At 41.9% G+C, this 14,922-nt stretch overlaps 1 protein-coding gene across 1 annotated transcript; it reads right to left on the minus strand.

The window, feature by feature from the left end:
* Window positions 1-10,491: 10,491 nt before the first annotated feature.
* On the minus strand, window positions 10,492-14,361 carry LOC147439724 (putative pentatricopeptide repeat-containing protein At3g01580). Its single transcript, XM_086485522.1, has one exon. It carries the CDS (start codon window positions 14,209-14,211, stop codon window positions 11,599-11,601), a length of 2,613 nt encoding a protein of 870 aa, XP_086341648.1. The 5' UTR covers window positions 14,212-14,361; the 3' UTR covers window positions 10,492-11,598.
* Window positions 14,362-14,922: the final 561 nt, after the last annotated feature.

Consider the following 14,922-nt stretch of genomic DNA (forward strand, 5'->3'; position numbering starts at 1 on the left):
CTGAACTACTTCTTAGTAGTACAGGAAATGGTGAGTCTTCATCACTAAAACATCATGATTTCCAAAGTGTTGAGGGCATACACCCTCAACAGGGGAAAACACAAAGAACGGCTCTCAAAACTGCATGCGTAAAGATTGAAAGAGAGCAAGAAGAGAGAGAGAGAGAGAGAGAGAGAGAGAGAGAGAGAGAGAGAGAGAGAGAGAGAGAGAGAGAGAGAACTCGTAAAACTGATTTGTGTGTAGAGTCGTTCATAAAACTTCTCAACATCATAAAAATTTATAGTTTTAACCTACGGCCTAACAGCATCTGACTAAGCAAGATCTGATTGGCCAACATCTGGCTACCAACATCCGACCTAGCAGAAATCCAACTCAGTAACATCCGACTCAACATAATTTTGACTAAGCAACATCTGACTGAGCATAAATCTTTAGTACAACTATCTGACTAAGCATAATTTTGAATATAGGTTTAACACATATCTGAGTCAACAGTATATCCAAACAACACATTATATGTAATCTCATGCCTTGGTTTGCAAGAGGCAATATGGACTCATGGACTACTAGTGATTATACAAATTTCCATGAAGCTATAGAGACCTTCCACAAGACATTCATTTGTGCCTGGGCAAATCAACATATCACTTACTAAACACTGTAATTGGTTTGATGATATGCTAGTCTTTTGAATTGTAAATATGTTTCCTTGTAATGTTTGTGCTTGCTTTGTGTGCATCACATTATATGTAATCACATGCCTTGGTTTTCAAGAGGCAATATGGAAGCTTGGGTATCTGGTCTACACAGGGTATGGATAAAACCCACTACCAAGCTCATACTAGTTATTTCAGCCACACTCGACATGGAGGTGGCGTAGACAAAGCCAATAGCTTAGAGGAGCTACATAAATGGACGTATATGCACAAGTTGCACCAAAAGGAACAAGTCAAAGACAATCAGATTGGTCATGCAATGAGATTAGCCAAATAATAACAAAGAAAGGAAATATACGAGTTATCCTTTGCAAAAAGAAGACATGTGGATTGGTGGCTATAGAAATAATTTGTAGAAAGGGTTTGGACAACATCGTTGCAAGATGTGTCGTAACTCCAAGATATAGCAAAATCCAAACATAAGCCTTGACGTATCAAGAATATCTGTTGTAATTCTAAATTCTCATAATTTTCAATAATTTTTGCAACAAAATAAAAATACTTTGTTAGATATTCAAATAAAATCAATCTTACTTTGATGCATTAAAAAAAATGCATTCTAAGTATTTTTAGTCATCCAAAAATGTTACAAAGTACTTGGGTATCTTGGCTTTGTTTGAAGGGCCCTCAACCTTGTGCCTTGGTCTCTTCCAACAATGTGTCTCATCATTAGCATCCATTACAAGCATGTTGAAATCGAGCAGTTGAGTCTCCTCATCTGGCTTAGCCTACGGGGCCTCTTTAAGTTGCAAGACTGGCTATTTATGTTTCAGCAGATTGTGTTTTTCACAGTGTAGAAACTGGCATGGGTCCTTGATATCACAAGCCAAACCATACACACCATTTGTCCAAAAGTAGCAAATTCATTTGAGCAGACCATGTTTTCCATAGTGTATCAATTGGGGTGGATCTGTGATTTCATAAGCCACACCATATGTAGTATGTGTCAAAAAGTACCAATGTGCAAGCGATACATGCCCGATCTAACACCAAACATTGATACCACATCCTACTTCTCTAGCAACATGACCTTGTATGCATTTCATTTGACAACCATGCCTCCTAGATATCTTGAAAGTGTCTTCAATGCAAACGAGAAAATTCAACCTTATCCTCACAGAAATTCGAATGGAAGCATAGAAAATTTGGATAGCTCAATTTTTTCAAGTATTATCCAAGGGAGGAATTCTTTTCGAGGTCTACCTTGCCTCGTCCATAGGGACGATGAATGAACTTATCATCATAGACAATGAGCTACTAGAAATTTAAACCAATTTTTGAATGTCTTCATATATGCACTATGAACAGTAAAGAAAAGAATTGTCTGCATAGAAGTATACCTTTTGATTTTCATCCTTTTTTTATTAATGCAGCGCTCCATAGGTAAACATAGATCTCCTTCATAGAGGATGAGGAGGCTACCAATGGTGTTGATGGAGGAATTCTCCCCAATTTAGCCTCTCATGCATTGTCTTAATCTCTACCTCCATTGGGAATGCACGGCACATGTGGCTACATCCTTGTATATCATTTTGCTAGTTCAACAAACTAACCTACAACTACATAAGTGTTTACGATTGAATACTTGTCTCATCATTAAGGTCAATTATAATGTCATCTTGTTGTATATATTGGGTAGCTATAGCGAGAAAATAGTCCTCTCTCGAGTCAAACACTTCCATGATTTCGTTAAGCATTAGATAATGATGATCACCGATAGGAAGGGTAGGAGGGACATTTGTTGGCAAAGCTCCCTCTACAACTGTACACCCTCTAAAACATGTAAAGCACCACTTGGTGGATACACCAAGTTGTCACCTATGACCAAAGGCTGAGTACTCTCTACCTCCTTCACTGTATCACGGTGGTCGTCTAGATTCACATTCAAAAACAATATGAACCCAGCATAGTATTTTTCCACATGACAATTCAATTATATACAAAACATCTGATATCATTCCTACTCAAATGCATTGGTAGCTTAAGACTGACCTTGTAGAAAATATCTTTCTCTTTAGATGGACACATTGAAAATCCTCAAAGTCAAACATGCCACTGACTGTTTTTTGCTAATAAGTGCAAAGGAAATGTTGTGTAGAAGCCACCCATGCTTACAATGAGAAGACAGGGTTAAAGATTGGCTTTATATACTACTCCCACTATTGAAGTCTCATTAGAACAAGGCTATCTCCAAAGAGGTATATTTCCTTGGCTATCCCTAAGCTCCCCTTTTCAGAGATTTGTGTGCAAAATCTGTGAGAGAGCCAACCCTAATTTCAAATGGGTCCATAAGTGCAATGATTGCCTTCACAAGGCAACCAAAGAATTCCTTATTGATCTTTTTCAAGATAGCTATGTGCTTGCATCCTATGCTCATAGAGTGATTATGATATCATGGGATATCAATTCCTTAAGGCTTTTGCAATTCACATATAGTTGTACACGGTAGGTTTTACATTGTAGATTGACATAGTATCACCTACAAATCTTCAAAATGAAGTACATGTCAACATTGGTGATAGAAAGGGAATTTAAGCTCCCTCTAGCAAAAGAACTAAAAAATGGAGACATGGTATATCAAAAGGGGTTGAGAAAAGATAGCTAAGGCTATAGAATTACATGCAAGATTTATAGAGGAAACTTTTGTGAAAAGAAATGATTACATGCAATTTTGAATATTAAAAGAAGCCCACTATTATGTCAACGTCAAAAGTGTGCCATCTTGCTCGTGTCCAAACTTTCAAAAGAGGGTAGAAAACGGGAAGCCTTTCTTGGCTTGCAAGCTTCTGTTACCATATACATGTGGTAGTGATGTGTGTGAACACACTAGGACCGCCGGGGCATTTTTTCCCTCTTTAGGAGGTTTTTTCCCCCGTGCATTGTATATACGCCCATCACTCTAGGGCTATCTATCTTTCTATAGCACACTAAGTAACACACTCTCTATCGTGTTCCTTGAGCTTCCTTCGTCTTCTCCAAGCTGTGTGTGTTTCTCTGCAACCCTAATTCCAACAATTGGTATCAGAGCAGGTCACGTCCTCCCGGGCTTAGTCGCCAGCTGCTCCAGCACACGCCTGCTCACTTTCTCCGATTTCAGTGAGCTTTGGCAAGCGTTCGCAGGTCGACAAATTATTTGGGAGAGCTCGAAGACCTCGGTCTGCTCAGAATTTTGATTTGGGCTCATTTCGGCCTCCGTTTCCACTACAGGCAGTACTGCACAGGCTATTTCGTCATTTTGTGCAGATTTTCTGTCAGTGCCGTTTTCTGCATAACAGGTGCCTTATAGTCTTCTACGGTTTGTGCTATATAGCACAAGTTGTTCCCGCTCCATTTCTCTTATTTTCAGACAGTTTTCACATCAGGTGCAGCATTTACCATGGCTGACAACAACAACACAGATGTGTTCAAGATGTTTGCTGCTGAGGACAGGTTGGATGGGGACAACTACCCTATGTGGGCTTATATGATGCAACATGTTCTTGTGTCAAAAGGTGTCTGGAACATTGTGCAGGGCATTGATGTACGTCCTGGTTCTGAAGATGTAGGCGATGTTGAGGATGTTGCAGGTCTTGCTGCAAGGATTGCAGCTGTTAGAGTTGTTTTGCCTACGGCAGAACAAGCTCGTTGGGATGTTAAGGATGCACAGGCTCATGCATTGATTGCGTTGTCTGTGAAGCGCACCATTATTCCTCACATCCGTTCAGCAAAATTTGCAAAACAGGCTTGGGATATTCTAGCAGGTCTTTATGCAAGCCGCAATGAGGCTAAAATTGCTTTGCTGCGTAAAGAGCTAGAGTCGAAGATTATGCATGAGGAAGATGATATGGACACTTTCCTTGCTAGTGTCAAGGATATCAATGAGCAACTCATTTCTGCAGGTGAAGTCATTTCGGACAGTTCCCTTGTGCAGACTGTTCTTGATGCCTTACCAGATTCCTACCAGACTTTTGCTAGTACTTGGAGACTCATGACCCAAGGAAATCCTGAAGTTGTCAAGTTTGATGCATTATGCACATTGCTGTTGCAAGAGTCACTTTCTAGAAAAAACAGGACTAGGCAGCGTGCAGTTGAACAGGCTTTTATTGCTTCTCAAAGAAAGGGTGGTAACAGTAATGCAGCCACTTCTTATGGTTCTGCTGCGAGTGGCAAAAATTCTGTTCCTAATGCTTCTGCTGGCAGCACTTCGTCTGGCAATTCTGGTGATAAGGGCAAAAAGAAGATGCGTTGCCATTATTGTAAAGCCAATGATCACTTGATCAAGTCGTGTCCTAAGTTGAAGGCCAAAGAGGCTAAGAAGAAAGAGGGTGGTTCCACTGCAAATGCTGGTTCCACTACAAATGCAGCCATTGTTGAGTCTTCTGTGAAAGGAGATTGTGATGCTGATGTTGATGCAGAATGGGCTTTTAGCGCAGAGTGCACTTACAATCCTGCTGTCCATGATGCATGCTTGTCAGTTGCTGCAGATTCACATGTGTGGTATTTCGACAGTGGTGCTACAAAGCACATTACCTCACATCGTGAATTGTTTACCTCTCTCGAGTCTGTCCCTCATGGGAATTCAGTCACTTGTGCCAACAACGCCTCTTATCCAGTTCAGGGAGTTGGAAAGATTGTGCTCACTGCTGCTAATGGCAGTTCCTTCACACTTGTTGATGCACTTTATGTACCTGGGATCAAGAAGAATCTCTTGTCTGTATCCGCACTTGCTAGACTTGGACTTGTAGTCAAATTTGTGGATGACAGATGTACAGTTCATGATCTCAGTTTTGGTGATGAAATTGTTGCATCTGGGCTTTTGTGCCGTGGGCTGTATAAGCTCACTTTGTATGACAAGTGTGGACAAAATTTTTCAAATGCTGTTGCAGATTCAAGGGCTATTTCAGATGCAAAACTTTGGCATGCATGTTTTGGTCATCTGAATTTTGCCAGTTTGCTGCGTTTGCAGAAATCTGATATGGTTGCTTCTTTGCCGCCTCTTGAAGCACCTGTCAAACATGTTTGTGAAGGCTGTATTCTGGGTAAAATGCAGCGTTCTAAGTTTCCAAAGGATGGTTCAGTTAGGGCCACATGCAGGTTGCAGCTTGTGCATAGTGATGTTTGTGAGCCCATGCAAACTCCGTCCTTGGGCAATTACCTGTACTTCGTGACTTTCATTGATGATTACTCCAGGCATGCATGGGTATTTCCGCTTAAAGCGAAGTCCGAAGTTTTTATGTGCTTCAAACAATTTTTGGCTATGGCTGAAAATGTCTCAAAATGTACTATGGGCACCCTCCGTTCCGATCGAGGGGGGGAGTATATGTCTCATGAATTTAATGCATTTCTGGCTAGTCGTGGGATAAAACACCAATGTACAGTGCCTTATACACCTCAGCAAAATGGTGTTGCTGAGAGGAAAAACAGGTCACTAACGGAAATGGCACGATGTATGGTCAAAAGTCAAGCTTTGCCGCATTCCTTTTGGCTTGAGGCCATCATGTGTGCCACTTATGTACTTAACAGGTGTCCTACGAAAGCTTTGCAGTCTATTACTCCATATGAAGCATGGCATGATAGAAAACCTTCTATTGAGCACATGCGTGTTTTTGGCTGTTTGGCATATGCTTTGGTGCCACAAGTGCAGCGCAGAAAATTGGATGATAAGACTGTCAAATGTATTTTTGTTGGTTATAGTGCTGAAAGCAAAGGTTACAGGTTGTATCATCCGCAAACAAAACGTATTCTGGTTTCACGGGATGTAGTGTTTGTGGAAGACTCTGTTCAGCCCTTGCTATCATGTACTAGAGACAGTAATGTAAGCTCACAGGACATTTATGACACTTTGTTGCCTCTTTTCAGTGGTGGAAATACGAATGTAAGTTCCAATGAGGCAAATGTACAGCCTATGGGGGTTTCTGAAAATGTTTTAGAACAGCCTATTACTGATGCAGATGTACATGATGTACTTGATGAGGAAAGGGCTGAAAATGAGCAGGCTGGTGCACACTTTGCTGACAGTAAATTGGATGCACCTTTATATAGTCCTACTCGTTCAGGCTCTCGCCATGCATCTTATGCATCAGATTGTTATGCTTTGGCTGTGTCTAGTTTACATGATGTTGAGGAGCCTCTGTCTTTTGATGAAGCACAGAATTCAGAAAATTGGATTGCTGCCATGAAATCAGAATATGATGCACTTATAGAGAATGACACATGGACTTTATGTGATTTGCCTCCTGGCAAAAAGGCCATTGGTACGAAGTGGGTTTACAAGTTGAAACGCAAGCCGGATGGTGAGATCGATCGCCATAAGGCTCGACTTGTTGCAAAGGGTTATGCACAACAAAAAGGCATAGATTATGAAGAGACTTTTGCTCCCACTTGTCGTATGACTACTGTGCGTTTTCTATGTGCATTGGCAGCTCATTTTGGTTGGGATGTACATCAATCAGACATTGTTACTGCTTTCTTGAATGGTGACATATTTGAGGAAGTTTATGTAACGCAGCCTCGCGGTTTTGTCATAAAAGGACAAGAGGACAAAGTGTGCAAATGTAAGAAGGCTTTGTATGGGTTGAAGCAATCTCCTCGTGCTTGGTATGAGAAAGCTGACACTCATTTGGTTAAACGAGGCTTTCGTAACAGTCCAACAGAAAGCACATTGTATGCAAAGCGTGAGGATGATGTATTTCTCATTGTGGTTCTTTATGTTGATGATTTGCTGATCACTGGACCAAATGAGAGACATATTGCTGAATTTAAAGCTGATTTGAATGCTACTTTCAAGATGAAAGATTTGGGGCTGTTGCATCATTACTTGGGTATACAGTTTAAGCAGTGTGATGGTGGTATTGCCTTGTGTCAGAAAAGTTACATAGAGACATTGCTATGTAAGTTTGGACTTGAGGATTGCAAACCTATTGCCACTCCCATGGAAACAGGTTTGAAGTTGAGTCTACATGATGCTGGCGATCCTGCTGATGTCACTCTTTACCAAACTGTTGTTGGCTGCCTCATTTATGTATGCAACACGAGGCCAGATATTCAGTTTGCAGTCTCGCAGGTCAGCAGATTTATGCATAGCCCAGGGTCTAAGCATTGGCAGGCTGTCAAGAGGATTTTCCGCTACCTTAGTGGCACTTTACATCTTGGCTTGTTTTATCCCAAGGGGGGATCATTGCCGCCAGACTTACATGCTTTTTCGGACTCAGATTGGGCTGGTTGTTTTGACACGCGAGTGTCCACAAGTGGTTTTTGTTTCATGCTTGGCAGTTCATGTATATCATGGTTGAGCAAGAAGCAACCTACTGTGGCCACTTCGAGTTGTGAGGCTGAGTACAGGGCAGTCTTCACATCTACGGTTGAGTGTGTATGGCTCAGACGCCTTATGGCTGACTTGGGTGTTGGACAGGACACTGCCAACACTATCTACACTGACAGTCAGAGCGCATTGGCAGTTGCGAGGAACCCAGTTTTTCATGCTCGCACAAAGCACATTGAGGTGCATTACCACTATGTCAGGGAGAGGCTCTCAGCAGGAGAGATCAGCGTGGCTTATGTGCCAACACAGGACAACCTTGCAGATCTTTTCACAAAGGCATTGTCTCGTGAGAAGCTTGAAGCTTTCCGCAAAGCTTTGGGCTTACTCCCCTTTGTGGACTGATCCTGTCCTCAAGGCATGGCACTTCCCTTTACTCATGTGCCAGCTCTCGTTCACCGCATCACTCCAGGGGGGATTTGTTACCATATACATGTGGTAGTGATGTGTGTGAACACACTAGGACCGCCGGGGCATTTTTTCCCTCTTTAGGAGGTTTTTTCCCCCGTGCATTGTATATACGCCCATCACTCTAGGGCTATCTATCTTTCTATAGCACACTAAGTAACACACTCTCTATCGTGTGCCTTGAGCTTCCTTCGTCTTCTCCAAGCTGTGTGTGTTTCTCTGCAACCCTAATTCCAACAGCTTCTTTATTTCATATATATTCAATTGTTTGGTCAACATCAACATATCCATGAGTATGCATCAACCAACACTACATGTTTAATATTTGCATTTTATTTTGAATTAGCCATGCTTGATACAACCTTCAAATGGAATCTATATAGAGGAGATTTCACATTAGAATGTGCACTCCATTGATAGAGAACATTCTTTCAACTTTTGTTTGCTTCCCGAAGTAAGTTTTGGATTTTGGAAATCTCTCACATGAGATTTGGGTTGTTATTCTATTACACACCTACCTTTTGAAGAATGTTTTTGCAGTCACTTTGCAGAACTATTTTGAAGTTGTTAATAGAAAAGTTTTATCTTTTGTCAATTCATGATGTTCTCACCATACAATGTGTGTTTCTCTCTCATGGTTTCTCGTGTTCTCTCTCTAAAATGTTTAGATATTTTAGTGTGCCTTGTATGTGTGGTTGGGGTTTACTCCAAACAGCTAGCTAGAAGCAAGTGAATTTGCAATAAACGATAAAAAAATCTCTATAATTTTTGGAAGAAATCTAAGTGAAAAGATCCTTTTTTTAACACTCCCATTCTACCATTACCAATAGATGTCAAGCTATTATTTTCATACTTCTTATTACAACATTTGTTTCGTCTTAGAACTTGTTAAATATATGTCAGTACTATCTTGGCATCATTTTACTATGTGTATTTGCCAAAGGATGTTGGCATAGTAATAAACTAGAATCTGCACACAATGTTAAGATTATTGATAAGCGGTAAGTACTAGTCCCATCAAGTACTATGTCATTGAGTACGACAATTGATATCAACTAAGGTATTGCTTGCAAGTGTGACATGCTTTGATGAACATGATGAATATAAAATGCCCATAAATACCAAAGCTAAGAAGCATGGAAGACATTCCACATATATGTGCTTGGATATCCACAACTCTCATATGCAAGGCACAATGGGCACAAGGAGGAGGGTTGAGAAAAAAAACATGGTCAAAGAAACTTCCCATTTGACTCCACTGGAGATTAGAGCAAACTCATATATAATGTATACAATGCACCCGAAAAATTCATTTTAGGAAATACACATTCAAGTTGAATAGTTTGCAATCTAGGCACTGCAAACAAGGATTCAACTGATGGAAGATCTCGTCCAGGAGGTATGCTTAATTCTAAAGATAACCATTGTTGTCCTACATGCTTAGACAATTTTTCATGCTAATTGTAATTTTGACTTAGTTTCAATTAGCATCGGGGTTGGAAAGGGCATGCCTCACATGCAGCAACAGAGGTCCATATTTAAGAAAAGAAATGTATAGTGGGTGTTGCTAGCCATGAGATGGCTTCTTGTTTATGCTCTTTGTGCATAGTTCTTCTCATGATGCATGCTCTGTTCTTTTTTTTTATGGTAATCTTTAGTGTTAATGACTGATGATGGCCTATGCATGTTCCATACAGAACTATGTGTGTGTGGATGGGTGTGTGTGTGATTGGAACAAGAGTTATGGTCAATTGGATGGTATACTGGCCATGTACTTTTCAATCTTGAAGATTTATGCACATACACTCATCCAATAGACTGATCTTGCTCTAAGCCACATAATCAATCACTACAGACTAATCTTGCTCTAAGCAGCAGAATCAAACTTGCAGTATGTTCGAGGGACGTGTTTGTGTCACTATGTTCCCAGGGTTTTGCTCCTGTACACTTGAGGAGCCACCCATCTCCAATAAATAGCCCCAATTTATATTTTGCATCTAATTTTTAAAGACTACGTATAGTGTGAGAAATTATGCGAAACTCTCGATATCAAACAAGCCATATAGGACAAAATATAAACAATGAAGAGTAAAGTTGATGTTGCTAAATTTTTGTATGGCATGATAGGAAGAGATTAATACTTCCAAGGAAAAACAGTTGCAAGTTTCATTAATGCATTGTAGGCATTTGTAGAGTCAGATATTATCAACCAATAAATCAAGCTTATTTACGGTGCTATCATATCCCAAATACATAGAGCATGAAAATCAGAGGAATACATCATGAGCTTCAAAGGGAACCCAATATGTGGCCTTTCTCATCAAGGCGTTACACTTACCATGGCCATGTTTCTTCATTCTAAAAGTATCTTTTGTTCTTATACCCCACCTTTACCAACATTCAATAGCAATGCTCAAGAGGATCAGTAGGACTGCCATGAGTCATGAAAAAGTAGATTGTCCAAAATGTAAGGGAGCTAATGGTCGTGGTTACATAATGACAAGGACGTAGAGAACTCGGGGGATGCAACATCATGGGGCAGTCCCTGTCCAGCAGGTTATCTCAAATTGCTGTTCAGACCAAGATATTAAACAGGCATTCTTTTGGGCTCTTCCTGGTGTTTAAGGATTCAGAAAGCCTTACGTCACATGGGACACAAAATGGGAAAGATGAAACGGGAACGAGGACCAACTAGGACCGCCTCTCCCTGTGATTGTATAGGGACATGAAATGGGAACGGCGATGAGAAGAAGCTACCATATGATTATGCCTAACAGCTACAGTTATAGTAACTATGAACAACTTTTGATTATGGGGAAGCAGCTTGAACCTGAGAGAGAGAGAAAGGGAGCTTGGATGGCAAAAGGCCCCTTACAAAGGGCACACAAGGTGGTGGAAAACATGAGCGGTCTAACCAATAATAATGGTGTGGATTTAAATCCTCTGCTGGCCGTCCAAGTTTGCTATTCCCCGTCCTTGCCAATCCCCAGGCATTCTGCCTGTGATCCCTCTGGTCAGCTGGACATCCAACCCCAGCCATCCCCTACGTCCCGAATCCATGGATAGTGTCATGATGTCCAATGTATCCCTCCGCTCCCGACCCATGCAACTATGGTTAAGTACTTTCAACGATCACGAGCTTCCACTTTGATAGCACATCCTTCTGCAAAAATCATGCTAGAGCCTTGTGTCTAGGCACATGTTTGACATCAAGACATAGGCGCAAGGATCATTCGTCTGAAGACCAACAATGTGATTGAATGCAGATTTTCCAAGCTCCACATTGCCATGAATACGACATGCACTTAGCAAGCACAACCATGCTGACAACTCTGCCTTCTTTGGCACTTTCTTTACCAGATACGTGGCTCCAACCAAATCCCCTGCACGCCCCAGAATGTCAACCATAACGAGGAGGTGATTTACATCCTCGCGCAAACTAAAATTCCTGCTCATACTTACAAGATATGCAATACCAGCTTCAACAAGGCCAGCATATGTACAAGCAGAGAGGATGGATGCAAACGACGGTGCATCTGGGCAGAAGCATTCGAACTGCATTTGTTCAAACATCTGAAAGCTTGTCCTCCCTGTAACTTCACCTGTATTTGCTGCTATGCAAGCATTCCACACAGCCAAGTTTGGCCGAGAAAGCCCATCCAAAATTGCTCTTGCATCGCTGACACTGCCAGAGCTCCCATAAGCTTGTATTAGGGCAACACATTCAAGATTCGACTTAGAATCCAGACCACCAGACACAATAACAAAATCAAGCTGCCTAGCAATATCCAGTCTCCCACTCTTCCAGCTTGCTTGCAAAACCCCAACAAGTGTGATTTCATCCAGAATCGTACCTGCTTCTAGCATTTTCTTGAAGAAAGATAACGACTTCTCTTCTTCACCCTGCTCCACTAACATGGTGAGAATAGCCGTGCACGAGACAAGGTCAACACAGGATAAACTACAAAAGACACTCTCTGCTTCTGCAAGGCAACCAAACTTGCCATACATTCTTATAAGTGTTGTGCCTACAAAAACATCTGAAGCCAGGCCTCTTCTTCTTACATCTGCATGCAATGCAATGCCAACTTCAAAGGGAAAGGAACTGGTGACACACCCCTCTACTGCATTTCCATTCAAGTCATTGGACATCTGTATTGCCATGTCATCACATGCTTGAAGCACAGTCAGAAATGTCTGCCTATCAGGCTCAAAGCCCTCTTCGCGCATTTGCCTATATAGGCGAAGAGCGTGGTTGGCTTTGCCCTCCTCAACATAAGCAGAAAGCATTGAATTCCACGATATTATGTCTGTGTGGGCAAACCTTTCAAACATTATCTCTGCTTCTGTAATAGCTCCACACTTTCCGTACATACTTATAAGGGTGTTAGCAACAAACAAAGAAGTGTCCAAGCCCCTTGCACGGGCATCCACGTGAATTGCTCGACCAATTTTGAGCGAGTTTGCTTTAATAAACTCTCCATCTTCAAGAATACAAGCTTCCTCCTTCTCTGCAAGGTTGCCGCATGCCTGGATGGCCATTAAGAAGGTCTGATGGTTTGAGCCAATCTCTTCCTGTGACAATCTGCAATAAAGTTGTAAAGCCTTTTCATCCTGCCCTTGTTCAATGAAAGCTGATAGGATTGCGGTCTTTGAAACGATGTCTGGCTTTGTCAAACCATGAAATGCATTCATGGCATGTGCCATGGCTCCACAGCTGCCATACATGCTTATAAGTGTATTTCCTGCGACATGACTTGAGGAAAGGTATTTGTGACGCATATCAGCATGCAAAGCTCTTCCAATCTCAAAAGACATTGCCCTAGGGTCTTCTTTGGTCAAGAAATATAGCGCCTCCCCCTCTGCTAATGCACGCACTGCCTGAAGAACAAACATTATGGTATGATCATCTTGAAGGCTTCCAGCTTCCTCACACATTTGCCGGTAAAGACACAATGCTTTTCTTGATTGCTCTTTCTTTAGATAAAGCGAGATCATGACATTCCATGTGACAACATCCCGCTTGGGCAATTCCAAAAACACACACTCAGCCTCAACGACAGCCCCACACTTTCCATACATGCTAACAAGAGTGTTCCCAACAAGAAGCTCATTTATCACTCCCTTCTGGCGAGCTTCCATGTGCAGTTTCTGGCCTGCCTCAAGATTTGGGATGATGCCACAAGCCTTGAAGAGGGAAACAAAGGTGTAGGAATCTGGTTCAGCACCATCATCAAGCATCTTTTGATACATCACAAGGGCTTGCAGTGGTTGATCCCAATCTGTGAGGCCTGATATGAGGGCAGTCCAAGCGAATGCAGTCCGGGAGGGCAAGCTATGAAAGACCTGAAGCGCGTTGTCAAGGGCACCGCATTTGGTGAGGGTGACAAGGAGGTTCTCTCCGAGAAATGCATTTGTGTCAAGTCTGTAATGGGCGAAGTGTGCATGGAGGTGCTGAGCGAGGGTAAGTGACCTACACTTGTTGCAAGCTTGGAGCAGGGAAAGGTACTCTCCTTGAGAAAGGGGCCTGCACTGTTGATCCAAGCTATCCAATGCCTCTTCTAAGTGAATTTGAGCATGTGTGTGAGAATATGTAAGGAACCTGCGCAAGCATCTTGATGCAGTGTGAGGAGGAGGAGAATTGGCGAAGAGGAACTCTGTTTTCTGCTGACCGGGACACCGTCGTGCCTGTTCTGGAGGAACAGGTGTCTGATAAAGAGCGTGCGTGGAAGCTCTGCGATGGAGTTTGGCAAAAAACAGGAGCTTTTCTCCCCGAGAACGGATGGGCATCGTCCATTATGTCTTGTTGAGCTTATGTCCTTGTGACAGACAGAAGAAGGGAAACAAGGCTGGCACTAAATTGCCAACGGCGGCACTGCCTGTGTGTGTGTGTGTGTGTGTGTGTGTGTGAGAGAGAGAGAGAGAGAGAGAGAGAGAGAGAGAGATGGGGGGAGATTTGGTTATACTTAGTCACGGAGAAATAGGGATAGGGAAATGGTCTCATTTTCTGCATTGGATTGTAGAGAGACACAGGAACACACAAGGTGGAAAGAGAGGGAGGGAGGCAATGTCAAAATTGAAATGTTAAAATGAAAGCATGTGGAATTGATATTTTAACGTAGACATGCGGCGAGTAGTTGAGTACCTGATGTGATAACATGTGTCTATGATGTGAAGGTAGAAGAAGCTGACAATGGGACTGTGTGTATTAGATGGTGGCCATCGAGCAGCTTTCAAAATGTCATAGTACTGCATGGGAGATATCTTCATAAGTACGGATTTGATCCCAGCAAGGCAAAGATATGCAAAGTGCAGTGGAAGAGGTTTACATGTAGTTGGCGGTGTTGTACAGGGAACGTAGTTGTTGTTGTTTTTTATTTTGAGAGATATGTATATGAGATCGTGATCTGTCCAGTATGCTGGTCAATTTTTTGATATGATTTGATTTTCTGCAAAGTTTGTCCATATATGATCTAGTTGAGATTCGTAGACTGTTGTTGG

The sequence above is a fragment of the Adiantum capillus-veneris genome, chromosome 16 (assembly GCF_014529385.1).
Source record: "Adiantum capillus-veneris isolate H3 chromosome 16, ASM1452938v2, whole genome shotgun sequence".
Taxonomy (NCBI): Eukaryota; Viridiplantae; Streptophyta; class Polypodiopsida; order Polypodiales; family Pteridaceae; genus Adiantum; species Adiantum capillus-veneris.